General features: G+C 53.0%; 10 protein-coding genes across 15 annotated transcripts; 5 read left to right on the top strand and 5 right to left on the bottom strand.

Annotated features, from left to right (window-relative positions):
* H310_06916 (hypothetical protein) lies at positions 1-713 on the bottom strand. The gene has a single exon (XM_008872137.1). The coding sequence runs from the start codon at positions 659-661 to the stop codon at positions 155-157; it is 507 nt and encodes a 168-aa protein (XP_008870359.1). The 5' UTR covers positions 662-713; the 3' UTR covers positions 1-154.
* A 78-nt stretch (positions 714-791) lies between these two features.
* Positions 792-2,196, top strand: H310_06917 (hypothetical protein). 4 transcript variants are annotated; one of them, XM_008872139.1, is made up of 8 exons: positions 792-1,219; positions 1,274-1,371; positions 1,426-1,480; positions 1,524-1,580; positions 1,630-1,755; positions 1,806-1,910; positions 1,967-2,053; positions 2,099-2,196. In XM_008872139.1, the coding sequence occupies exons 1-8, from the start codon at positions 836-838 to the stop codon at positions 2,159-2,161; spliced, it is 975 nt and encodes a 324-aa protein (XP_008870361.1). In that variant the 5' UTR covers positions 792-835; the 3' UTR covers positions 2,162-2,196. The 4 variants fall into 4 exon arrangements, with proteins under 4 accessions (XP_008870361.1, XP_008870363.1, XP_008870360.1 ...); XM_008872141.1 differs by having other exon boundaries at positions 1,630-1,910; XM_008872138.1 differs by having other exon boundaries at positions 1,806-2,053.
* An 18-nt stretch (positions 2,197-2,214) lies between these two features.
* Positions 2,215-8,374, top strand: H310_06918 (TKL protein kinase; the record flags this gene model as incomplete). Its single annotated transcript, XM_008872142.1, has 22 exons — positions 2,215-2,287; positions 3,027-3,238; positions 3,267-3,347; positions 3,393-3,474; positions 3,518-3,600; positions 3,684-3,854; positions 3,902-3,971; positions 4,019-4,188; positions 4,232-4,286; positions 4,339-4,516; positions 4,561-4,619; positions 4,665-4,823; positions 4,877-4,994; positions 5,736-6,101; positions 6,145-6,237; positions 6,284-6,349; positions 6,394-6,528; positions 6,570-6,635; positions 6,685-6,750; positions 6,798-6,860; positions 6,905-7,341; positions 7,383-8,374. 22 exons carry the CDS (start codon positions 2,215-2,217, stop codon positions 8,372-8,374), a joined length of 3,795 nt encoding a protein of 1,264 aa, XP_008870364.1.
* H310_06919 (STE/STE11 protein kinase) lies at positions 6,637-10,126 on the bottom strand. 3 transcript variants are annotated; one of them, XM_008872143.1, is made up of 11 exons: positions 10,060-10,124; positions 9,732-10,010; positions 9,505-9,688; positions 9,327-9,461; positions 9,166-9,272; positions 9,114-9,124; positions 9,024-9,067; positions 8,892-8,972; positions 8,772-8,849; positions 8,622-8,726; positions 8,364-8,576 (listed from the first exon to the last, which is right to left on the bottom strand). In XM_008872143.1, exons 2-11 carry the CDS (start codon positions 9,860-9,862, stop codon positions 8,424-8,426), a joined length of 1,029 nt encoding a protein of 342 aa, XP_008870365.1. In that variant the 5' UTR covers positions 9,863-10,010; positions 10,060-10,124; the 3' UTR covers positions 8,364-8,423. The 3 variants fall into 3 exon arrangements, with proteins under 3 accessions (XP_008870367.1, XP_008870365.1, XP_008870366.1); XM_008872144.1 differs by having other exon boundaries at positions 9,505-10,010; XM_008872145.1 differs by having other exon boundaries at positions 6,637-8,849; positions 9,114-9,272; positions 9,732-9,868; positions 9,917-10,010; positions 10,060-10,126.
* Positions 10,127-10,162: 36 nt separating this feature from the next.
* H310_06920 (hypothetical protein) lies at positions 10,163-13,337 on the top strand. Its single transcript, XM_008872146.1, has 8 exons — positions 10,163-10,390; positions 10,456-10,516; positions 10,561-10,630; positions 10,676-10,809; positions 10,852-11,015; positions 11,066-11,373; positions 11,429-12,087; positions 12,134-13,337. The coding sequence occupies exons 1-8, from the start codon at positions 10,187-10,189 to the stop codon at positions 12,247-12,249; spliced, it is 1,716 nt and encodes a 571-aa protein (XP_008870368.1). The 5' UTR covers positions 10,163-10,186; the 3' UTR covers positions 12,250-13,337.
* On the bottom strand, positions 12,244-13,348 carry H310_06921 (hypothetical protein). The gene has a single exon (XM_008872147.1). The coding sequence runs from the start codon at positions 13,333-13,335 to the stop codon at positions 12,274-12,276; it is 1,062 nt and encodes a 353-aa protein (XP_008870369.1). The 5' UTR covers positions 13,336-13,348; the 3' UTR covers positions 12,244-12,273.
* A 205-nt stretch (positions 13,349-13,553) lies between these two features.
* On the top strand, positions 13,554-14,857 carry H310_06922 (hypothetical protein; the record flags this gene model as incomplete). Its single annotated transcript, XM_008872148.1, has 5 exons — positions 13,554-13,916; positions 13,967-14,068; positions 14,113-14,420; positions 14,462-14,574; positions 14,628-14,857. The coding sequence occupies 5 exons, from the start codon at positions 13,554-13,556 to the stop codon at positions 14,855-14,857; spliced, it is 1,116 nt and encodes a 371-aa protein (XP_008870370.1).
* A 171-nt stretch (positions 14,858-15,028) lies between these two features.
* On the top strand, positions 15,029-16,936 carry H310_06923 (hypothetical protein; the record flags this gene model as incomplete). Its single annotated transcript, XM_008872149.1, has 6 exons — positions 15,029-15,606; positions 15,650-15,828; positions 15,871-15,986; positions 16,030-16,242; positions 16,285-16,348; positions 16,398-16,936. The coding sequence occupies 6 exons, from the start codon at positions 15,029-15,031 to the stop codon at positions 16,934-16,936; spliced, it is 1,689 nt and encodes a 562-aa protein (XP_008870371.1).
* On the bottom strand, positions 16,909-19,259 carry H310_06924 (hypothetical protein). Its single transcript, XM_008872150.1, has 10 exons — positions 19,210-19,259; positions 18,952-19,161; positions 18,705-18,896; positions 18,467-18,655; positions 18,185-18,421; positions 18,050-18,114; positions 17,893-17,999; positions 17,688-17,844; positions 17,531-17,646; positions 16,909-17,470 (listed from the first exon to the last, which is right to left on the bottom strand). Exons 1-10 carry the CDS (start codon positions 19,237-19,239, stop codon positions 16,968-16,970), a joined length of 1,806 nt encoding a protein of 601 aa, XP_008870372.1. The 5' UTR covers positions 19,240-19,259; the 3' UTR covers positions 16,909-16,967.
* Positions 19,260-21,261: 2,002 nt separating this feature from the next.
* H310_06925 (hypothetical protein) lies at positions 21,262-22,637 on the bottom strand (the record flags this gene model as incomplete). The annotated part of the gene is made up of 2 exons (XM_008872151.1): positions 21,262-22,353; positions 22,581-22,637. 2 exons carry the CDS (start codon positions 22,635-22,637, stop codon positions 21,262-21,264), a joined length of 1,149 nt encoding a protein of 382 aa, XP_008870373.1.
* Positions 22,638-23,916: the final 1,279 nt, after the last annotated feature.

The following is a 23,916-nucleotide window of genomic DNA, read 5'->3' on the forward strand; positions in this document are numbered from 1 at the left end:
TGGCGTTTTCCAGCATTTCCCGCATTACAATTACCCGGGGAAATCGCTTGAACTTACAAAACATTCCAACAAGTTCTGGTGATGGGACTCCAAGAATTATTACTCGATACTGCACGACACTTGAACCAGGATGGCAACAACACAGGCCGTCAAATTATTGACCGTCGTTGTCGTCTTCGGCAGGCTTGTCGCCACCTTCATGGTGTTCGTCCTGAGCAGGCTCCATTTCGTGTTCGTGGACAGGCTCCTTGTCGTCTCCATGGGCAGGCTCCTTTTCGTCTTGATGATGTCCGTCGTCATGCGCAGCTTCGTCGTGCTCCTTGTCTTCACTCGAAGGAGGCGCAGCAGCAACGTCAGCACCCTTGGGCGCAGCAGTAGTGTTGCTGGGTGTTTCAACCGTAGCGGCTGATTGTTCGGGCTCCGAATGAGCACCGACCAATCGTGCAGCACCGTGGTACACATACGAACCCGCGCTTGAAACTCCTTGCCAGGTGCACGAGCCAGCTTGACCAAGCTTGCACAGCGTCCATGAGAGGCCGCTCTCGGGGGTGCAGTCTTTGTTGCAGTCCGCGGCTAGGAGCATGCGAGGTTCGCGGAACGAGGACGCCTGGCACTCCAACGTGGCAATAGCAGCAAGCGCGAAGATTGTTGCGGCCTTCATGATGCGAATTGTACAATGGACGATGGGCTTCTTCTGCAGCGAAAGGTCGGATATGCCACACTGCCTCGTTGAATGGTTACGTGCAACCTTTCAAGATACATCTGGGTCAATAAAGTACGTCTCGCACTTAGGACGAAATTCCCGCCATTGTTGATCACCAAGGAGTATTGCGCGATGTCCGGCATCTCGGAAGACGACTTCGACCTCGAGAGCGACGAGGACTTTGAGCCGGCGTCCCCACCGCCTCCAATTAAAAACGTCACGCGGACTCCTGCTTCCAAGAAGCGCTTGAAAAAGGATGAGAGTGACGAGTATGACTCAGAGGATAGTGAACTCGAACCAGTGAAAAAGACTCCAAAAGCAACCCCAAAGTCGACACCCAAGGTGAAAGCACAGGTTGAGTCACCCAAGAAAGTAGAGAGCAAAGTCAAGGAAGCCAAAGCCAAGGACATTAAACCAAAGGAGATGGCGAACTCGACTGCCGGCAAGGATGACAAGCCGAAAGAGATCTTAAACCAGACCCAAGCAAGCGAGGAAGTTGCCAAGTACATGCGTCAGGTGCCAAACCAACCTACCCATGCACGTTCTACTCACGCGATTCTATTTCGATAGACGAATCGTCCGTACAGTGTGCTCAACGTGTTTGAAAATCTGCATCGGCGAATTGGGAAGACGATGCTGCAGAAGATCTTGGACGTCCTGGTGGAAAAGTAGGGCAGTCAGTGGCCTTTTTCGTGTGTACATGTTCTAACACTCTTTCGCAGGGGAGAAATCAATGTCAAAACGTATGGGAAAAGTCAGATTTACTACTACAACCAGGTACTGGATCGCGTGAATCGATGTTGTTTACATTCGAGTGTAGGCAAAACTTCCCCGCCCATCGCCCGAGGCGTTGGCCCACATAGAAGACCAAATAACGGTTGGGCTATTCACCGTGCATGTGCCTCAAGCTAATGGGTACGAGTCAGGCCGCGTCAGACGAAGTCGCTTCGCTAGAAAAAGAGCTCAAAGACCACGAAGCCATCCTGCATGGCCTCAATTCGCAATTGTCGGACGCTGAGCTGAGCGTCACGCTCGAGTCGCTGGAAGCACAGGTATGGTGCTGAGATGCGCACGCGGCGAATGAGTGCACTTGTGTTGTTAGAACGCGACGCTTCAAGCAAAGCTGCAAGAAATGGACAAGAGGCCATCTGTCGTGGTCGACCCAGGGGCCAAAGCAGCTCTGACCAAATCCTTTACAAAGTACCGGGTACTGTGTACGACGCTCCGTTTGGCAAGCAATAAAGCTGGGAATGGGCTGTCTAGACGGAGTGGGTCAAGCGTAAGCGCATCGTCATGGATGCTATTGATCAAATTGCCGATGGCATGGAGAAGAAGCGCAAAGACGTATTGGTTCGAAGCGGATTCTTCCTGCGTGCGATCTCAATGCTTCGATAGGACTTATGCGGCGTCGAGACGGACGAGAGTGTTGGAATCAAGGAGATTCCAGTTCTCCATTAGGAAGGATGAAGCATTGAAACTGTAAAGAGCTTTTTTCAGTTTCACATCGCTCGATGGCCCGTCGAGTATGGTGGGCGGCCCTCTTGGGCCTACTCGGGGTCCATGGCGCCTGCCCCGGCTACAACAGTATGCTATTCGTACATCCTCCTTCGTTCCTTCACCCTTCCGCAGCAACAAACTGCAATGGCCATGGAACTTGCACCCCACGCAACCAGTAGGGTTACCCTCCTCATGGATGCCACGAATGCCGCGAGCCTCATGGTCACGTAGGTGCATGTGCGCAACGGGATGGACGGGGGCCGACTGCAGCTGGCGTACATGCCCAACAGCATTTCCCTGGGTGGATACGCCGTCGGCCACGGACGTCACTCGCGCCACCCGACGAGAATGTAGCAACATGGTATCCTGCTCGTTTGGATGGCGCGTCTGACAAGAGGCAGGGTATATGCAATCGTGAAACAGGGCAGTGCAAGTGTCGACCTGGGTTTGGAGGAGTCGCTTGCGACCGCCAACTTTGTGCAAACGATTGCAGTGGCCACGGCCAGTGTCAATCCCTGCAAGCGGCGGCCTTGAACAACGGAGTGACGTATTCTTTATGGGATGCCACACGCATCTTCGGTTCGTTCCCTTTGGCTAGCTTTGGTGCTTTACCACAATCTGCAGGGTGCATTTGTGACAACGGGTATACTGGCTACGACTGCTCTGAGCGCGCTTGTCCTTTCGGTGGCGATCCCCACACCACTCGCCTGGAAGTACAAGCTGTGTCCTGCTCATGTGCCACATGCACTGATGTGTTTACCATTTCCCTGGGAAGTACGTGGAATAGCTGGGAGAGAGAGAATTGTTCAAGAGGATAATTGCATAGGCCAAACCACGGCTCCTATCGCTGCCACGGACAACGCAGCAGCTCTTGAAGCAGCGTTGAACGCTATCACTACAGGGGTGACTGTCGTGCTGGACGGAGGCAGCGCAGTCTGCGGCAACTCCGGCGTGTCTTCCAAGATTTCATTTCTCAACTACGATGGAGTCGTCCTTCCATTCACTGTCACCACTTCCAGCAATGACTTGGTTTTGACGGTCGAACATGGTGTGGCTGTCATGAAAGTCAGCCTCATTGGATGATGGTGTAGGAGGCACGGCAGCTGCATATGGCACTAGGTTCCCCACCGTGTCGGCAAACAAACAAGTGGGTCGACACTACCCTTCGACGTATGTGACGCTAGTCGTGTAGTCGCTCGAGTGTTCTGGGCGGGGCAAGTGCATTCACACCACCGGAGTTTGCTCGTGCGAAGCGACTTACACATCAAGCAACGGTACAAAGTGTTAAAATTGGCCGTCAAGTCACATTGTTGGGAGCTGTAGGTTTGGCGAGTGAAGGCACAGTTGGTGACTGCGGGTATCGAACGTCGACGGCAACCCCTGTCTGTCCAGGTTCGACTGTTCCGAATTGTCGTGGGCCAAGCGAGAGACCGTAGCTGGGATCTACACCAACGACTTTTTGTTGGCGCAAAGCACGGTCAAGTGCAGTGGTCATGGGTCTTGCTCTGGAGCTCCGTCTTACCAATGCAGTTGCAACGATGGATGGGCTGGCTTTGACTGCTCCCTTCGACGTTGCCCTCAAGGGAGGGCCTGGTTTAGCCCGCCGACTGTCCCGGACACCGCACACGACACCCTCGTGGAGTGCTCCAACGTGGTCCGTCGGTCCGAACGCTAGCTGTGCTCCTGACTGCGTAGCGGTAGGGTCTCTGCGATCGCACGATTGGCATGTGTCGGTGCAACTCGCTGTTTGAAGGGCGGGCATGCGAACGACGTAATCATTCTAGTCACGAGAACCTCAATAGCTCATCCCATCCACAGTGGCGTGTCCAAACCAATGCTCTCATCGGGGCAAGTGCAAATCCCTTCGTCAACTCGCGTCGCTGCAAGAGGCAAACGGCGTCGCGACGGCGGGATTTGTTTACGGAACAGGCTTCAACGCGATGGCGACCTGGGACGCCGACACCATTCAAGGCTGCCATTGCGACAAGGTCTCTGCCTTCGGTTCAAGCAATTTGACTGAGTTCGATGCAGACATTGATGCTCTTCGGCGAAGCTCCTCGATATACGGCGTATGACTGCTCCAGCAGTAAGGAACCGTTGCGGGATGCTGCGGGCGCCTCCACCGATGGGTGTTTTAGCTCCATGTCCATCTGGGGACGACCCGTGGACTCTGAACCAAGCAAATGAAGTCCAAGAGATCGTTTGCACTGCAGACGGTGGAGCGATCGCTTTGTCATTCCGTGATTATACCACCAAGATGCTGCCATTCAATGCAGTCGCCGCTCAAGTGCGCAATGCGCTCGAGTCCCTTCCGACGTAAATGCCTCTCGCATTCCCGTGCCTGACCTCGACCCATTTAGGATTGGCCGAGTGCAAGTGACCATGGCGAGTGGAGCCCTGTGCTCATTGGCCTCGTCGAGTACGTTGTGCTGTTGGAATGGGTTTCGTCTTAAGCAGCTATTAGGAACGACGGTGTCGTTCGTGACGAATTCAGGAGCATTGCCCTCTCTAGTTGTCGATGGTTCAAGGCTCACGTCGTCAGGGGCGGGAGTCATGGTGTTTGTTGTTCGTTCTAAACCTGGCACGACAGAAGATATCGAGTGCAATGGCCGTGGATCCTGCGGTGAGTTCCAATTCCCTAAATCATGAAGGTATAGATTCGGGGGGATGGTGTAGAACCTTCGACGGGACAGTGTCGCTGTGTCTTGAACTTTGCCACAAGCGATGGACAGGGCGGTCCCGGAATTCTCGCTGACTGCGGGTACACGGATTTGTTCATGAACCAAGGAGAGATGTAATCACAGAGTTGTCATTCCCTACTTCGTCCGAATTGCCGCTTCCTCTTCTGTTTCCATCCAAACGCCGTCGGAATCCGTTCCATCACCTGAACGACCGAATCCTATCGATTCGAGATGCTGTCTCGACATCGACTGCTGTACGCTGGATTGGAATGGGAGAGCCATCCAAGCAAACTTTCGTCCCGACTACTTGCACCTCTCATCAACCCGGCCACCATCAAGAAGACGTCATTCTCCTGCCAAGCGACGTGAATTCATCCGTCGGAGCATGTCCACGTCGTCGAACAAACTTTGACGGACGCGACGACAACCCCAGTCCCAACTTAGTATTACTATATCACCTCCTACCAGATGCACAGCACGATCCGGATGATTTATCCGGTGAATCTTGGCAGGCACGTTGGGTGTCTCACAAGTGTCCCATGCAAGGAGGGTGTGTGAAGAGTCCGTCGGACGGAGTGGGGGCATGCAGACGGGCGCTTGATGCAGGAAGGAGGGGCCTTGGCGATGCACGAACGTATTCCATGCACACCAGAGGCCAACGAACTGGGGACGTTGCAATCGGCGCCATGAAGAAGGGAATACGTTGGAATCGTGTTGTACAGTGTCATCCATGCGACATGACTTGAGATGGTATACAAACGCAAAGTATAAACTACGATTCTACTGATGGGATCGTGATGAGTGCCCAAGTGGCACATCTGGACCGCCCGACCAACCTATATGATGCGGCCTAGCAAGGCCACGCTCCTTCTGCTCCTCGCACAGGAGTGTATACGCGCCTCGTCCATGAAGGAACCCGTGTTTGGCACAGTCAATGGCACCAGAGTCCCTCGAGGTGTCGGTGTCCCAACACTCACGACGGACTGCGATGATGTGTTGTTCCCGCCCCGCATCGACAAGAATAGACAGTCAACGCAGCACGCCAAGATGTGCATTTGGATGCCCGACAGATCTTGCATAGCTGCCATGGACCAATACTACCTTCCAGGAGCTCGACCGACCCCGAGTGGCACCTTTCCTTCGTATTCGTTTGATGGATCCCTCGTCAACATTACGTCCGTCGACGTGCTCGAATCGCTTCCGGTGGACTCGTCCATCATGTTCGTTCCGTGTTTCATGCGATCGAGTCACGGATTACTCTAGCTACCTCACACATCTCGGCATCTCTCGCCTTGGCAACGTCTTGGACATCGACCCATTCGACGTTGACGAGACCCAGCTTCCAATTCTCGATCTGTATGCCCCACCTTTCTACATCGCGCCATGCTCACGCCTGGTTTAGGATCCTCCACAACAACAACATTTCATCGATTCAGAGCATCACGTTTCCCCATCAACTTCGGAATCTGTACGACCTCGTCAACTCGACCCTGCTCTCCTGACGTTTGGCAGGAGCTTGCACTCGAACAATATTCGCAACAACGCAGTTCATCTGGGTCAAACCATGTCGCTCAAGACACTCAACTTAAGCTTCAACCGCATCTCATCCCTGGCCAACTTGAGTCTCCCCCCGGCGTTAGAAACCTTGTACGACAAACGACGCGACGAGAGCTGATTGCTGTGGCTAGAAACTTGTCTGGCAATGCGCTGTCGATGGATCTCTCGTTCCCTTCGACCGCCCCACTCAAACGGATGTACGTGTTGACCTCGCCTGTCGAGCAGCCTCTACACCGCACGAGACAGGGACCTCTCGGCCAACAATATCTCTGACACAACCAAAGTGAAATGGCCGCCTCTTTTGACGACTCTGTGTGTGGTCCCTCGTCATCCCATTTCCCTGATGAGGTGTGTGGCAGGTACCTGGACGGCAACAACATTCAAGTCTTGTTCCTTCGCTTCACCCCGACCTTGCAGCACCTGTAAGACCGAATGGCTTATGGACCCCTCCTGGATCGACGTGTAGGTGCATCGGTCGCAACCCGCTGAAACGAATCACTGCCACCAAGAAAATGCTTGATCACTTTAAAACGTATGGACGCATCAACGACCCGGCCATGTGTCCATATGCAAATGCTTCGTATCCTCTTCTGGAGTGCTCTGGTCGGTCCTGCGACTCGGCGGGGTCCCTTCCCGTCTATATAGTGCTGGACACTGCTGCAGATGAATTGCTATTCCCCATCAAACAGGAAGATTCCCGTCTTGGGACGCTGTACATTTCGATTGTCGTGTTCTGTGCGGCCCTCGTCATCGCGTCCGTCGCCGTCTGGTTGGAGTGGAAGCGCAGGGTACGGTTGAATGAAGACCAAGTGTGGCACCGCGAAGGAACCCCCGGCAATCGCCCGACTCTGGTTGACAGCACCGAACTCTTTAACGACATTCGATTCGACCCGACCTTCATCCGTACGTGCACTGTCCCGTTCGATGGCTGAGCATGTGCATAGCGTTCCGCATCCCGTCGGCAGCAGTGTCGAGAGAGCGACTGCTTGCTCGCGGTGGCTACGGCGTTGTCTACCTGGGTACGTGGAAGCCAGACAAAGGGCCGGCCGTCCAAGTTGCAATGAAGCGGCTGCTCCCGGAGAAACTAGCCCACATTCACAACATCGAGGACTTTATGGACGAAATCCGGCTCAACAGTCGGCTGCAGCATCCCAATATCGTGGCTTTCTACGGCTACACGTGGACGAGTCTGCTTAACTTATCGATGGTGAACGAGTACATGTCTCACGGCGACCTGTGGACACTGCTGCAGCAAGACCGCCGGTCGCATGCCCTTCCGTGGAACATTGCGGCGCACTTCCGCTTGAATTGGTCCGTCGAATCGACCGCAGCGGATGTGGCACGACCGACGGATCCGTCGGCAGGCCTCTTGGATGTGTCTTGCCAAGTGTCCAAGGAGCGGCTCCTGCGGGATGTTGTGCTAGCGTTGGCGTACCTCCACAGTCAAGATATCATTCATCGGGATCTCAAGGCAAAGAACGTGATGCTCGGTCCTTCCTACAAGGCCAAGTTGACCGACTTTGGGACGTCGCGGTCTTGCACGAACGACGGTGACGAAACGATGACGGCCGAGATTGGAACGGTGGCGTGGATCGCGCCAGAGATTCTCAAGGGCGTGCGGTACTCTGCCAAGGCAGACATGTACTCGCTCGGGGTGCTGCTTTCTGAAATGGACACGCTGGAAGTGCCGTATTCGTCCGTCCGCCGTCGACAGTCCATCGACGACTCGTCCAAGGCCGTCGATGTCGCGAAAGCCCGCATCGCGATGCTTGTGGTCGCAGGTGAACTCAAGCCAGAGTTCACGCGATCATGTCCGCCCTGCATCTACCTCATTGCCCAGAGATGCTTGGCGTACAACCCAGACGACCGACCGTCCGCGGCCAAAGTCCTCGCCTGGCTCAACCAGCTTCGCCAGTCCAAGCCTACTTTGGAATAGCTCGTATTATTTATCAACACGCGCCGAGTGTCTCCGTGTGACAAGGGCATCATGACGAGTCGAAGAACGTCGGCATGGCGCTCTGAACCATCTTCATCGTCGAGTGGGAGACCTCCGAAAACATGCAACTCGAGTCCTCTTCCGTTTGAAAGAACGGGTGCAGCGTCAGCTCTTCTGCCGTTGCGCGGTCCCGAGGGTTCACCTACAGCTCGACAACTCACCAACCCATTTACATTCGAATTCGTACCTCGAAGCAGTGCACTAAAAACGCCCGAAATGCTGGAGACACTGTCTCGGGCATGGGTGGCTGGGTTGACATGGGCGCGTTCAAAATCGCCGTCCCAAACAGCATCTACGGCTACCCTTGTCGAGGCTAGAGTTGCGAGCGAAGGCCCACCTCGAGCGCCAGCAACCCCACGCTCCACACGTCGGCCTTGGTGCCCCACGCACTTGAACTTTGCTTGAGCTCAGGCGGCTACGTTTCGTGAGCGGTTGCACAGACACAAAGGCAACGCACGGGGAACTTTGCATAGAGAGTGTCGTTGAAATTGTGGGATCCAGCGTTCAATGCTCGAAGGGATGGGCCGACTGCGAACTCCTACTCGCGCAATCGTCAGTGCGACCATGTCAGTCGAGAGTGGTAAGGCACCCCCATCTTGACCAATCCCGCCGTGTCGATACGAGTTGACTCGCCTTCTCGCCGCTCGTTAGGATTCGACCAGGTCATGAGACATCATACCGTGAATCTCCCTGCAGCATTGATCAGTGTCTGCATTGTACAGCAGCTATACCGGTGTAGAACGCTATTTGCATGCAGAAACTGGAGGCCCTCGACGACTTGGACGATGTACCGCCGAATCGTTGGCTCGCTCATGCGGCCGAACGCACCCAGAATGGTCTGCATGTTCAGCAGCAGTGTTGGGTCCATGATACGTCCTTCTTATCCACGTACGCGTATGGAGGAAGCCTCGCTCCACTCTTGACAGACCCATAACGTCAAGTCGGACATGGTACTGCCGACGTATCGCAGCAGGTTTGGGTGGGCCAGCGTTGCGAGCAATGATATTTGAATGCGGAGGTCGTCGACCTACCTACGACGCTCAGTTCAAGGCAGCGACGGAAACACCCACAAGCTCGAGCATCTGCTGGTTCATCTCGAGGCGTTTGATGGTGATTGGCAATTGGCCGACGTCCCATGTTCCTCTGGAAGTGTGGAAGATGCCGTGGATTCCCACCGCCTTCTCTTCCCTGATGAACATCTTCCCAGGAGGCAGCACGAACCAAATGAATCGCATGTAATGGAACCGTCCATTTCTAACGAGAGCACGTCAAGCAACGCGACTGCATTGCGTCGTACGCATCAAAGTCAAATGCAGTAGCAACTCGGCGACATTCCTCCCTCGTGACAGGAACAGTCTTCTTGCCTGAGCCACTTCCCCCCATGCTTTCGACTATGGAGAAGATAGCGTCCAAAGGAACGTAGCCCATGTTGCTCTACGAGCGTGCTGTGAGCCCTGGTTCGTCAAGTCGGTCGGGGTGTACAAGGTCTAGCTTCTGAAATGCGTGCACGAGCCACGACTCGAGGCATTCCTGACGATCCACGAGCAAGTGGTGAAGTCGAAGCAGGATAATATTCCTACAAAATAACCGTTCCATATCCTCAGTGTCAAGAAGAGCACACTTACCGCAGCTTTCCCCGCGACGGCAGCCCCGACGGCCCTGTGCCCATCTCGGCGTCTTTCTGAAACGGTCGGAATCGAGAATGATGGTCGGCGAGATTTCGGAATCCAACGATAGAGTGGCGAAGGCTCGATGGAGGCCGCCATCAATACCAACCCGGGAGCGCTCGACGACTGGACGTCGTACATCTTCCCGTCCCCGTCTCGAGCATCGTCTGCATCCCCGATCCAAGTCACATGCTTGGAGTTCTACCAAGTCCCACACACCGCCACGACGTTGCTGCTCCAAGCCACTCCTGGAGCGTTCTCTGTTTACGATACCAGCACAATGGAAGCGGTAAACCTGACATCCATGTCATTGCTCAAGACAAATCCACCAAACTTCACGCGCAATATGCACAGATCGGACGAAAGCACTCCACGGAAGGCGACGCTGTGCGTATGGCGCGGTTCATCGACGCAGGTTGCAGTGACTTGGATGCCAGAATTGACACGTGCATGATGTAGGGAGTGGGCGCCTGCAAAATGTACTGCTCGTGACATTGAGGCTTAGCGTATACTCTCTGGAAGAGGAGCGGTATGATGCCTCTTGCTGATTCATGATGACCTCATTCGACTCTAGGATCCTCCACGACATTTCATTTCCTTCACCTGTTGCGGACATCCTTGACGTTCAAGTGAATACGTCGGTGGTAGCAGTCTTAACCCACCACACGGTCCGGCTGTTGAATCGCAGCGCCAACTACGCTGTCCTCCGTACGTCATCCAAATCACGACCTTGTTGATCTGTCCACATAGGAACGATTACAATTACATCGGATGCCATGGCGCTGGGGACGAGATGGCTGGCATATCCTTCTCTGCACACAGAAGCTGCTACAGTTGCAACTCCCACCAAGGACGACTATTCCCTCACCGACATTGCGCAGGGGGTCGCATCGGGGCTCTACTACCTGTCCAAGGTATGAAACCAAGCGATGCCTCCTCACGTTTTTTTTACATGTCCTTGCAGGTTGCACGAAGGGCTTCTGCCGACAGCGACACTGGACACATTGACGTCCAAGACTGCGTTTCCCAAGCACGTATTGCGTCCTTTGTCGCGCATGCATCGGCAATCACATCGCTCGCGTTCAATCCGTCCGGCATGCTGGTGATCTCGTCCTCTGACAAAGGCCAGACCCTCCACGTCCACCGTGTGCAAGACAATGCGCTCCTCTACCGACTGCACCGTGGCATCACCCACGCCCGGATCCGTCACATTACGACTTCCATGGACTCGAAGTGGATTGCTATCACAACCAGTCGAGGCACCACCCACATGTATCTCTTCACCTCCTCCCTCACAACGTCGTCAACCATGTTTGCTTTTGCGTAGCTATGCGATTCGTCCGGAGGGCGGAGCTATCGGCGGCCACACACACCACGCGGTAGATTTGAACAATACCACGCACTTGTCTGTCGCCAAAGCCAGCATTGCGGATGAGAACCAAGCAAAAGCTTTCCAGGTCGGCGCTTCGACTAGAGCACTCACGGAGACTCTGCAGCCCTTGGCGAGACTTCGGCACTCCACAGAGGATGGAGGCCTGGTCAGCTGCCAGTGGGATCGGCAGCTCCTTTTCGTCGCGTCGTGTGGGACTCTTAAGGCGCTCTCGGTCCAGCCCCGCAGCACATTAGTCGACGTTCCCAAGCCATGGCTGGTCCTGTCGCTTCATCTAGAGGTTGCCAAGCAGCGCGAGCTCGACCCTCACCAACCATCCCGTCGCCCTTACGCCCCGCAGCTCATCCAACATCCGACAAGCTCTGTCGAAATCGTGGTGCATCCCCAACTTGACTTGCCCATTTGGCTGCACCCTAAGGTTACCTTCCGCGCGCTGTCATGGGGGAAGCTCCGACTTCTCAACGTAAAGCGACTTGGGCCAGTTCCGTTGGCGACGGACGACGTCGTGTTGGAACAGCTCACGCAGGGAGTGTCGCCCGTGTTTGATGGGACTCCGTCTAAGGACGAACCGTTCGTGCCTCTCTTCGACCTCTCAGGTAGCATCCGTCTCGACACTTCCTGGCCATTCATTTTTGTTTGCAGCCTCCATCTCGCACGCTGTCTCGTCATCGTTGTCGATTCGCCCCGTGCAAGCCCACCCGCCGTCGAAATCCACTCAACCTGACGCTCCATCGACCCTCCAGGACGCGTACTTTTAGAAAAAGAACCATGATTTTGCCTCGTTAGTTGTTCTGCACAAACGCCAACACGAGCGCCGTGAGGATTTGGCCCGCCTCGCTCTTTCCCGCACCGACACCTGCAGGATGCTGTCCAGGGGCCGCCTCTGCCAAATGCAGATACGCCACTCGGTTCTTGAGCTCGGAGGCCACCTTGTACACGTAATGCTCGGCGTCCGAGACTGAGATACCGCAGTTGGTCATGGCGCTCACTGGCATGCCGCTGATGCTGTCCGTGTCTACTTCGAGACCCACTGGCTTGGAAGCTTCGGCACCGCCGATGAATGTGATTGCCTTGTCTACAGCTTGCGTGAAAGTAGTTTGTCGGCGGATGAAAATGTCTTGGTAGGAAGTGAACCCGGCGCCAGCCTGAGCCATTTGGTCCAACGCACTCTGGGCGTTCTTGACCTCGTGGAGCCCCAGAACAAAGTACGTGCTCAAGTATTTGGCCTCGTGGGCGTAGCTGAACCCGTTTCCACTGTGGCGGCCTTCCCGAAGGCGGAAATCGCAGTGCGGGTCCAGGTTGATGCAGTCCACACCACTGCCGCGACTTTGAGACAGCGCTTGAAGGATGGGGTAGGCGTTGTTGTGCCCTCCACCGATGACGATAGGAATGAGGTTTGCGTCAAACACTTGCTTTAGGACAGCACTCACTCTTTCGTCGATCATTTGGACGTACGCGCGAAGCTCCGCGAGCTGCGCTTCATCGCTTGCGCTCAAGGACGCTGCCTTGTTTTGTATGTCCGCCAAGTTGACTTCGCCGAGCAACAAGATCTCAGACCCCTTCACGAACCGATTCGCTTGAACATTCAAGAAGCGCCCCAAGAACGATTGAAAGCCAAGGGCGGCCCCACCGTTGCCAAAATTTGCGCGTGGCCCCACATCTTCAGGAACGCCAACGATGACGTACTTCACACCCTGGGCTTTGGCCTCATGAAGACCTTGGGGGAGAGGAAGTTCAGGGTGAATGAACCGAAGGGCCTGGCCCAGTCGCGTTTCGCCAGCCCGTTGGCTCTGCAAGCGCTGCAGGTCCGACGCCTGGAACGTTGTCACCATGAAGTTGCTCATTGCTCTCCTGAAGATGCTCTTCATGTGATATGAGGCATGTGAAATTCCCTTGTATAAATACTGAAACCAATCAACTGCTGTGCGTATCCGGCATCTTGAACAGTCAACCGGATAATACCCCTCAGTTTCCCTTATATAAGTGCTACAGTGGACGTGATACTTGCCGTATCCGGTTGAGCTGATGGTGCACAACTCCATTATCCAAACCACAGGGCACTATGTCGACGTCGTTGCCTCCGATCCTCGGCCTAGGCCACGCCCAGGACATTATCACGACTATGGAACAGGCTTTATGCAGTCAAAGCGACGTCCGAGCTGCAGGTGAAGCGACTCTGCAGCAATGTATGAAGATTCCTGGCTTCGCGCAGCTCTGTCTGCAGGTTCTCAACGAAGCGCAATTCCCATTGCAACCTCCAGTCCGCCTCATGGCAGCCTTGTCATTGAAGAACGCTGTATCCGCATCTTGGGTGGGACGTGGCTCGCGTCAGTATGTCATCTCTGCCGAGGAAAAGGACGAGATTCGACGGGGACTGCTGCGACACATGGAAGAATCGAATACTGCCATTGCAACGCAACTTGCGGTACATGATATCTTTATGATTGCATTCATCTAACTCGACACATACGACAGGTCACCGTCGCGCGTATCGCCCGGTCCGATTTCCCCAAAGAGTGGCCAGATCTCTTCTCCCTCCTCCGCGATAACATCCAACAAGGGTCCCATGTCCAACAGGTAGACCTTCCTCTCCTGCAACCCGTGTTCACATATCGTTCTAGACTCGTGCCTTGAGAGTCCTCAAGTCTGTGGTCAAGGAACTCGCGTCCCGGCGTCTGATGGCGCACCGCGTGATCTTCAATGAGATGAGCGTCGCCGTGACTCCGTTCCTTGCTGCCGTTTGGAAGGCCCAGGTGACGGAGCTGTCCTCCGGCAACCTCGACGTCGTCGACAACGTCCTAAGCACTACCAAAGTTCTCCATCACCTCGTCGTCCACGGCTTTAAAGTGCTCATGCCACTGGATGTCATTCCATTCATCTTTTCCAACTACTTCGAGACCTTTCGCGCCCTCACGTCGTACATTCACAGGTATGTTGCATCATTTAGTCGACCTAGTAACCCCGAAGCAGTCTGCCCCCCGACGCGCCGGGTATCGAATCTCTGCAGAAGATCCGCGTTTCGTGCGCTGGCTTGGTCGTGGCAGTGCAAAAAGCTCACCCCATTGAGTTCCGAGCGTACTTGGGTACGTATTCCATTGTTGCTCGAGGGAATTCATTGCAATGGGAACTCTGGTAGGCTACTTTTTGCAACTCTTCTACGCAGAGTTGACTCACCCCACGCCGTCACCGGACAAGCTCGTCGTGCACCTGCTCTCGTATTTTACCAATGTCGTCGGCTGCCTCCTTTACCAGCAAAGCCCTTCCGCGCACTCAACGAGTCGAACCGTCATTACGACCACCGGCGACGTCGAGCTAAACGACGCCATGGTCGATGAATGCAAGGCTCAAATTGGCGCGTTTGCGTAAGAAAGTTTCCATGGACGTGTTCCACAGCTTCATCCTGACGGTGACAGGACCGACATGGCATTGCTCTCGACCTTTGTCGAGCTTGTGGTTGTCCGGTATATGCGACTCACTCCAGAAGACATTCTGATGTAGCAAGAAGACCCCGAAGGGTACTCGACCCTGCAGGAATCGATGACGTCCGAAGACTCAGTGCGAGCGTGCGCAGAGATGTTGTATCTCTCGCTCTTGCAAACCCATCGCGATGCGCTGACTCCATGCATCCTGCGCATGATGCAGTCGACATCAGCGTGGATGGCAAGCCCCACACCAGTGCAAGATGACATCCTCCGCGCAGACGCCGTGCTCTTGGCCGCCGGGCTCTCGTCGTACGATCTCCACGAGAGCTTCGACTTTGAGCCGTGGTTTCTGCACACCTTGGTGCCGTACCTGCAGTCTCCAATTAGCCAAACTGTCTCTGGCGTGCCAGTTCTCCCGCGGCGCATCGTGTGGCTCATCGGATGCTGGCTCGCGCAGCTGTCCAACCAAGTCCGCATCCCGCTTTACGAAGCATTGCTCCAACTCCTCTCCGCGCCCAAGTCAGATACATGTGTGAAACTGGCGGCCGTTCAAACCCTTGAGTCGCTCGTGAACGACTGGGGCTTCGACCAAGCCACGTTTGTTCCGTTCCTTCCATCCGCCATCGGGTGCTTGTACACCTTCTTCGGCGACCCTGCTGTCGTCACAACCGACACTCGTTTGAAGGTTCTGGGGTAGGTACTGCGCCTGTCCGAGCAACAACTCATCGTTGTCCAGATGCGTTGAAGCCATTGTCCACGTGTGTGGCAGTGCCATGGGTCCGTGCATCATCCAAGTCGTGAATCCCCTGCCGGCCATTTGGGAAGCGGCCGGTTCAGTCGACGCCAATCTCTTGCGTGGAAAGATTCTGTCGCTGTTGACGCGCATCATGGAGATCGATTGGCAAGACGTGGCTGGTACGGTTCTCGAGTGGTCGATCCCACAGTAACCCTGTGTAGATGTAGAGCTGCAGAATATGGTGCTGTCGGTCGTGTCGTTCGCGACGAACCCCAACCAGCCCGACTCGGTGTACCTGATGGACCAAGGCCTTGCGCTGTGGATTCGACTCACAGAGGTATGCGATCGTCTCTTTTGCATGTTGCAACTCGTTCGGACAGGTCGTGGATGCGTACACACCGCCACTGCATGATGTGTTTGCCAACATCGTCCAGACTCTGTCGCGCGACACCGAACACGTTCAGTCTGGTCTGATGCTGCTCGAGAATTACGCAATCCTTGGGACGACGACATTCTGGTCTGCATATGGCCTGGACGTGTCGCGACTCGTTCGGTCGTTCGTGGGGGAGGTCAAGCCCGAGATCAGCCATGTGGTAAGCCACGCACGTGTTCGACATTGTAATTTTGTCAAATAGATCTGCCGGGTTGTCGATCGACTGCTTCAGCTTCTCCCTCCAGATTCGGTCATGCCCCTCCAAGGTAAGCACACACCAAAGTCAAACCCTTCTCCCGCTCACATATGGTCCAGATGTCCTGGCTGCGTTGTGGGCCATTGTCCAAGAACAGCCTCGACAAGAGAAGGAGCTTGTCGTGGTGTCATATTTGTCGACACTGGCCGCGGCGTCGCTGCACGCCCCAGCGGTCTTCTTCACTGTCGTTCCCACGGACCACGTCTCTTTGTTTTTGGATACCATGCTGCAGTTCTTCTTCTCTGTCGCGTTCACAGCGGTTGGCCCTGTCAGACGGCGCATCTGGGTCTCCTCACTGTGCTCGTTCCTGACGGTGACGCCGGCGGTGCTCGAGCGTATGGGCCTTATTCTCGAAGCATGCGTCGAGGTTGTGGGCGAAGCCGATCCGTTGGACGTGAACGACGACGACCTGGCCACAACCCGCCGCAGTTTGCTCTTGACTCAAAAAACCAAGCTGCTTCCCCCTACAATCCCTTACATCAAACAATACGTGTGTGCGCAGCTCAACCAGTGCGCCCAAATGGTTGGCGCAGAGGCATTCAGCCAAAGCATGGCACTCGTCGAGGCCAGTGTAGTCAATACCATCCAGGCATTGTGATAATTGAAACATGCTGTTGTCATCAAGGGTGTTAGGGGCGCTCCAGGTGGTTGAGTTCGGGTTGCAGCATTTCGTTGACAATGGCCGCGACTTGAACACGAAGAGCTTCCGTAACTTGCTGGCGAGACAACCCCGCACCTCCCGGTGACTCGACGTAATACTTGAGCTTCGGCTCCGTCCCACTCGTACGCAGCGTGGCTACGACACCGTTCACGAACGAATACGTGATCATTTCCGTGGTTGCAGACACGGGCAAGGTCGCGCTGTAGTCAGGCTGGGCGCTGTCGAAACCAGTGGTGAGGTCTCGAATAGATTGAATAGCGTAGTTGCCGACTGCATGCCAGTAGTGGCCTTCATTGCGAAGGCGCTTGAAGATGCTTTGGATCGTTGCTGGGTCGTAGCACTTGACGTAGTGGTTCTGCGTCACAAAATGGCCGTACGTCGCGTACAACTGCTGCAGATGCGCGTGCACCGTCATGCCTTGTTTCTTAAGTTGTTGGGCCATTTCGGCAAAGACCGCAGCCGCGCACACACCTGCGAAAGAATTCCTTCCTCAGCTGAACACCCTACGAGGTACAGAGGTAGGGATATCACCGTCTTTGTCTTTGACTACATTGCCGACGCAGAACCCGATCGCTTCTTCGAACGCAAACAGGACAGTCTTGCCTTCATCCCTCAGCTTTTGCGTTTCGTTGCCCATCCACTTAAACCTACAACATCATTAATCGTGGACGAGAAATCTCGATCGCACCCAGTAAGAGTCTCTACAAAATTGAACCCTTCTCGTCGCGCAATCGTCCTCAGCATCTTGGACGAAACGGTGCTGGCCACAACATAGAGCTTGCTCTTGTCTGCATCCGGGTGCTGCTTCATGTGTTGCGTGTACTCCCAGTGTCCCAGCAGGGTCCCTTTCCGTCCATTTAGTACTCCACCTTTGCGAAAACTCCTTGTCGTACCGATCTCATTGCCCGTGAACAGGTGCCACTCGCCAGAAGGCAACAGTTCAGCGACCGCAAGTCGATCAGCGTCAGGGTCGTTGGCTAGAATGAGGGAGCAACCATGTCTAGATTTGTACTAGTCATATACACCCACGACAATGATGTGAAGACGTACTTGGCTGCTGTCTCGAACGCTAGTTTGAGAGCCCCTTGGCCTTCCTCGGGGTTTGGAAACGCCACCTAGTTTCAAGGATTAAACGCGATTTCGGGGTTTCGGGGTTTCGGGGTCTCCATGGCAATCAGGACATACGGTGGGGAAGTCAGGGTCGGGTTGCACTTGGGCCTCCACGGGATAGAATTTGGGCAAGTTGAACGTCTCGAAGGACCGAGTCGTGAACTTGAGCCCTACTCCGTGCATGGCCGTGTACGCAACCTTGATGTGATAGGCAGGGTTGGCATTGTCGTGGGGGAACCGCGCCAGGGGTTTCATCGCCTCAAAGTATTGCGCTATCATCGACTCGGTGGGGTCTTCCGTCTGGCTGCGAATCTACAAACCAGGTGTCAATTGTGCCTCACACTGCAGTGCGTGTACGTTCGAAATGTCGTAGGTGTGCCAAGGAGAAAGATGGTTCAAAATCGCAGCTGCAATGTGCTCGTCGTGCGGCGGAATGATCTGGCATCCGTTGGCGCCGTATACCTTGTACCCGTTGTCCGCTTTCGGGTTGTGTGACGCCGTCACCATGATGCCCGCAACGCACCCCAGTCGGTCCACGGCAAACGGCTACTCATCGTATTATGTTCTACTGTTGAGGGAAGTCAATGCACCTTACCACCAATGGCGTGGCTACGAACCCTTCGTACAGGTACACTTTGATGCCGCGGGAGACCGCTACCGCCGCGCTGTAGGCTGCAAACTGCTTCGAGTTCAACGTGCCAAATTGGCGGTGATCGTAACCCAAGACGATACCGCGACTTTGCACAGCTTCGATGCCGTACATATCTTGCAAGTACGCAACTAATCCCTGGCGCATCGATTCAATGACATTATCCCATGACACGCCCGATGATTCGTTGCACCTGCATGGTTTGGATGATCACCAGGTCGTTCATGCACACAGTTCCCGGCCCCATAGCCGCACGCAAACCTGCCGTACCAAACTCCAAACGCTTTTCAAGCATTTGGCGCAGAACAGTCGCGTTTCCAGCATCGACGAGGGCTTGGATGGTTGCCTTCGTGCCTTCGTTCACGTCCCAAGCGACCCACTGTCGTCCCGCTTCGATCCACTTCTACACCCTCGAGTTAGAAACAGGTCTTCAGACGCACGTGACACCCACCGCCGCGTCATTGGTTGCTTTCGTTGTCATGATGTGCACTGTTCCTGCCTTGTTTTGAACTGGCGTACCAATTCCCTGACCCACGTATTTGTTCTGATTGCATGAAAACATTCGGGTTGACATGAATTTTAACGTCATTTTCGCTTGTACTACGTAGTACATGTATGTATCAGTCGATATTTCTTCATGAAAAAGTGAAAAACGATTAAAAACGATTTATAGCTGAAACTACGTAAAATGAAACCACCGTCGAGGTCGAAGTGAACCATGCGCACTGTGAGCCGCCAAGTACATCAAGAGAATTCGCATACGCATTACGAAACTTCACGTCTCCGTGACCAGAAGCTGTGTTACTTCGTGAAAAGTTATCAAATTTGGATGGTTCGAACGGTGCCAGAACTACTGGCACCACCCACCAGGCCTGTGTAATACAGTCTGATGCAAAAGGTTAAGACACCAAGTATATTTGAGCTATCTCATTGAATATTGAAGTTCATCCAATTCTAAAGGTAGTGTTTGATTCACCATGAATAGCAAAGCACAGCGAGACCAAAATAACACAATTTGGATATAAACTACAGGAGATATTTATACAAGTCTGTTTTAATACGTGTGCAAAACGTTAAAAACATGTTAGAAATCTTCCCGCTCAACACGAATTCAAACGAAGTGCACGTGGCCCTGCCAAGGATGGCACATCACTTTGCATTCTGAGGCCACAGAAGACATCTCTGTGGTCTCATGGGACTGGGAGCACAGCTGACGGAGTTTGAGTGCGGGAAGATTGATGTGTGCATTGAATTCACCCTTAGCGTTACCAAGACAGCTAAGTTTATCAATCGAAGCCGAACTGTCGTTTACAACTACTTGCGCGACCCACATGCCTATGGCAAACGCTTCTCTGGTGGCCGTCCTTCGAAGCTAAGTGACCGTGATCTACGGCACCTTTTCGCTGCTGTGACCAAATCGCCGCGAAGTTGCGCACAACTCAAGAGCGACCTCGACCTTGACGTCTCCCGTACGACAATCACGCGAGTCATAAACTCATCCACCCGTTTTAAGTACATCAAGATGAACAAGAAGCCCCAACTCAAGGCAAAACACATGGAAAACCGTGTTTTATGGGCCGAGCGCAACATTGACATGGGATGGGACGCTTGGAGTCGTGTAATCTTCTCCGATGAGAAGAAATGGAATCTTGATGGCCCTGATGGACTCAAGTCGTATTGGCATTGCATCGGTCGAGATAAAAAGGTTGTTTTTAGCCACCAAAATGGTGGTGGATCCGTCATGGTGTGGGGCGCGATTTGGGCCGACGGCAAAACCGAGTTGGCCTTCTTAGAAGGTCGCCAATACTCGTCAGCATACATTATAACAATTTCGGATTATATGCTGCCCTCAGCCCATGCCCGCTTTATGGATTCGTTCGTCTTTCAGCATGACAATGCGTCCATTCACTCGTCGAAGGAGTTTCTTAACGAGAATGGGATCATCATGATGGAGTGGCCTGCGCTTTCCCCTGATCTCAATCCAATTGAGAACGTGTGGGGGTACCTTTGCCAACGTGTCTATGGTTATATATGGCAAACAGTATTATTCCTCAACAGAGGCGCTGAAAAATGCGATACTGATGCACTGGAATGCCTTGGATCCGGAGTACCTGGAAAGCCTATTCGCAGCATGAAGACCCGCTGCATTGCTGTGATGAAGTCATGAGGAAAGCCTATTAACAACTAGTAGTTGGTTTTTGATGAAATTGTGTCGTCGTTGATATGTTATGAGGCGAAGTGACTTTGTTCTTATCATTTTGCACACTCTCTGGATCAGAAATGTTGCACTTGGCCTTGATCGCGAGTTTTTGGTTTCGTGAACTATCTTTGAGTCACGGACATTGCGGTGACCTTGGCGATGACGTAGATAGCAACATATTGAAATACAACCTTTATTTCATTGAGTGATGCTTGAAATCTGTGGTGTCTTAACGTGTGAAAAATATACATTCAAATTTTGTATGGAATAAACTATTCCATACAAAATTTGAATGTATATTTTTCACAATACATTTTCAAGGCGACGGATCAACTCAGCATCGAGTTCATCAAGTGCATTGTCTCCTTCCTCGTCAAGATCGCCATCAACGGAAAGTTTCTCCATTTCAGAGCTGAAGTCGGCCATGTCTAGTGACTCCGAAACTTCAGCAGCCAATTGGAGAAACTTTTCTTCCATGACAGTCGCACAAAGCAAACTAAACCCATAATCAATGACATCACCATCAGCCATGACACTTTCAGGCAACCGACCCGAGGCAGAAAGAACATTCTTGCGCATATGGGGAATCTTGTAGCTGTTGCAACCTGCAAACCGAATGATTTCGAGCATGCAGCACTGGAGGGTCAAGAAATTGGAGTTGAGGGTCATCATGTCCACACGTCGCCATGCATTGTCCGTCGCAGCAATGATGTCGTCAACACTTCGGGAGAAGTTTTCTTCTTGAATGGTTTGAATAGAACGGAAAAATCCCAGATCCAGGACGTTGAGGTCGGGTGAATTTGGTGGCTGGAACTTCAACTCCATGGCCCAACCACCGCTGCTGCACGCTTCAATGATATCGTCATCGGTTGGAGCCACGTGAGGTTTGGCAAAGTCCTGTTGAAGAAAGACTCTTCGGGAGGCCCCTTTAGGCCACTTCGTCTTGATCGCCGGTATGACGTGCTTGACCAACATGTCCTTGTAGACAGGACGAGTAACAGCAACAGGAGTTGTGACGAGAGTGCCCGCTGGTCTGTTGCGACTGGAACGTTCAGCAGGCACGAGCTCTGTGAAATGCCAAGTGCCAATCTTGCCGTCGAACCACTCACCTGATTCATCATTCCAACGCGGTCGTGCCACTGCCGAAAGGAACATGACTTTCTTGATGAAGCGCTTCGATTTGCACGTCCTATGCGGTGGCTTCTCCCCTGGAGCGAGGTAGTAAGTCTGCTTGACCCGAGTTGCAAAGAACCATTTCTCGTCCACATGCACAGAGTCGTACAGGGGATCAAAGGTGTATGTCCCCGGGGCAGCTGACCGGACGTGCTCTATGGCCCACTGGAGTCGGACGGCCTTGTTGGCATCCGTCAACTGTGGCTTCACCGTGCTCGAGTACTTGACGTAGATACAATGCGACGCAAACGGTCAGCTACTCCTTGATGCTTTAGGTTACGCCCACAGTTTCCTTTTTTCCGAGAAGCTACGTCATTGCAAGGTCGTCTCTTGTCCAACAAGTTGACATTGGCACGAACCCAGATTCGTCGCACAGTGCTTCTAACTACTCCAAAGATCTCAGCCACTGAGGCATGAGCCCCGTGTGGCAGTTTATTGTTTTCTTGTACAAGTTCCAGAAGCAAGATGGCGTTGCGATCCGTGTTGGTCAAGTCTTTTGCGCGCATTTTGGGATCTTGATGCTCAAGCTTGGCCACATCCATCCGGATACGATCCGTTCATAGATGTTCTCTTGGATACAGTATGAAATGTTAGTTTCGGCACCGAAGTTCTCGGAGTTGTCTGTTTTGGTGGGATTCAATTTCATTGGTTCGCACAGAACTTGCTGACTACTTGCATGTTTTCTGATTCGAAATATTCGACTTCTATCATGTTCATTTTTCATTTTTGCCAATTGGAGCAAGCATTTCTGGACGGAGGTAGTATATCGTAAAGTTGGTCATGAAGTCGGTCTTGTAAACTTCTGGTTCGAATTCTTCGCGAAGTTCATTTTCTAGTTCTACTAATGATTCGGGTGATCTTCGTGTTGTACGCAAGCAGTCTTGATACCAAGCGGCTGCTAATCCTCGAAAATTGGCTACGATTAGGGCGATGCAACGCTTTTGTGTTGCAGGATCGTGCTGGGATTCAGATTCTTTGCCTAGAAAAAGGTATTGACTTGATAAGTATAGAGACTGATGCTCTCATCCATTCTTCCATGATACTGGATATTGTAACGCCTTCTACTTTGATTTTTTGTGTTTGAGCCGCGCGTTCATTTGCTGCTTGCAGCGCTTGTACTTGCATATTCTGTGTCTGCGAGACTGCTTCGATAATGCGTTCTTGGCGTTCATTTGTTGTAGTAATGTTTGAAGTATTTGTTCCATGTCCGTTTTGTTGTTCGTTTCTTTTTTTAGTTTTTTGGGTTTTTCTTTTTCTTTCTCCTTTTCTCTTACTTTCTACTAAATTTCTCCTCTTTCTTTACTTTCTTCTTCGCTCGCTGTCTTCTTCTTTATTCTTCTTTTTGCGTCCTTCGGCCTTTCTTCTTCGTATCTTTTTTTCGTGATATACTTTCTTCTTCGCTCGCTCGCTTGCTGTCGTCTTCTTTATTCTTCTATTTTCATTCTTCGGCCTATTTCTTCGTATTTCGCGATATGAGGCCACTGGACGGTCTGCAGCTGCAAGGATTACAGATTCAATGCTTGTGTTTTCTTGAATAGCCAGGTTTGTGATAAATTGCAGGCTATATCGTGCGTCCGAGTTGCTTGCTTCGGATATAAGTTGGCGAAGCCGGATAACAACTTTGCGCTGATTGGTGGTTAAGTGGTAGAGGTCTTGGCGCAATTTACCCACTGTGTCTGCGTAACTGGTTGGGAAAAGGTCGGCGATATCAGTTGTGCAAGGAACCTCAGGGACACGCGTTTTCTACGCGTCATCGACCGATTAATTTAAGACAGCGTAAGGATT

This window comes from Aphanomyces invadans (assembly GCF_000520115.1).
Source record: "Aphanomyces invadans strain NJM9701 unplaced genomic scaffold supercont1.12, whole genome shotgun sequence".
In the NCBI taxonomy this organism is placed as follows: domain Eukaryota; phylum Oomycota; class Saprolegniomycetes; order Saprolegniales; family Verrucalvaceae; genus Aphanomyces; species Aphanomyces invadans.

Bases quoted from the DNA above. Each gene is read 5' to 3' on its own strand.
- H310_06919 (XM_008872143.1), bottom strand. From the start codon at position 9,862: ATGGGCTACGTTCCTTTGGACGCTATCTTCTCCATAGTCGAAAGCATG. The intron at 9,689-9,731 runs GTACGACGCAAT...TGCTCTCGTTAG, and splicing joins ACTGCATTTGACTTTGATGC to AAATGGACGGTTCCATTACA. The intron at 8,973-9,023 runs GTGCCTTACCAC...TTGCGCGAGTAG, and splicing joins CGGGATTGGTCAAGATGGGG to GAGTTCGCAGTCGGCCCATC.
- H310_06917 (XM_008872138.1), top strand. From the start codon at position 836: ATGTCCGGCATCTCGGAAGACGACTTCGACCTCGAGAGCGACGAGGAC. The intron at 1,581-1,629 runs GTTGGGCTATTC...GGTACGAGTCAG, and splicing joins ACATAGAAGACCAAATAACG to GCCGCGTCAGACGAAGTCGC. The intron at 1,756-1,805 runs GTATGGTGCTGA...TTGTGTTGTTAG, and splicing joins TCGAGTCGCTGGAAGCACAG to AACGCGACGCTTCAAGCAAA.
- H310_06920 (XM_008872146.1), top strand. From the start codon at position 10,187: ATGGAGGCCGCCATCAATACCAACCCGGGAGCGCTCGACGACTGGACG. The intron at 10,517-10,560 runs GTTGCAGTGACT...TGCATGATGTAG, and splicing joins GGCGCGGTTCATCGACGCAG to GGAGTGGGCGCCTGCAAAAT. The intron at 12,088-12,133 runs GTAGCATCCGTC...TTTTGTTTGCAG, and splicing joins GCCTCTCTTCGACCTCTCAG to CCTCCATCTCGCACGCTGTC.
- H310_06916 (XM_008872137.1), bottom strand. From the start codon at position 661: ATGAAGGCCGCAACAATCTTCGCGCTTGCTGCTATTGCCACGTTGGAG.
- H310_06924 (XM_008872150.1), bottom strand. From the start codon at position 19,239: ATGACAACGAAAGCAACCAATGACGCGGCG. The intron at 18,422-18,466 runs GTACACGCACTG...CCTGGTTTGTAG, and splicing joins ACACCTACGACATTTCGAAC to ATTCGCAGCCAGACGGAAGA. The intron at 17,471-17,530 runs GTGATATCCCTA...ATTCTTTCGCAG, and splicing joins TGTAGTCAAAGACAAAGACG to GTGTGTGCGCGGCTGCGGTC.
- H310_06921 (XM_008872147.1), bottom strand. From the start codon at position 13,335: ATGAGCAACTTCATGGTGACAACGTTCCAGGCGTCGGACCTGCAGCGC.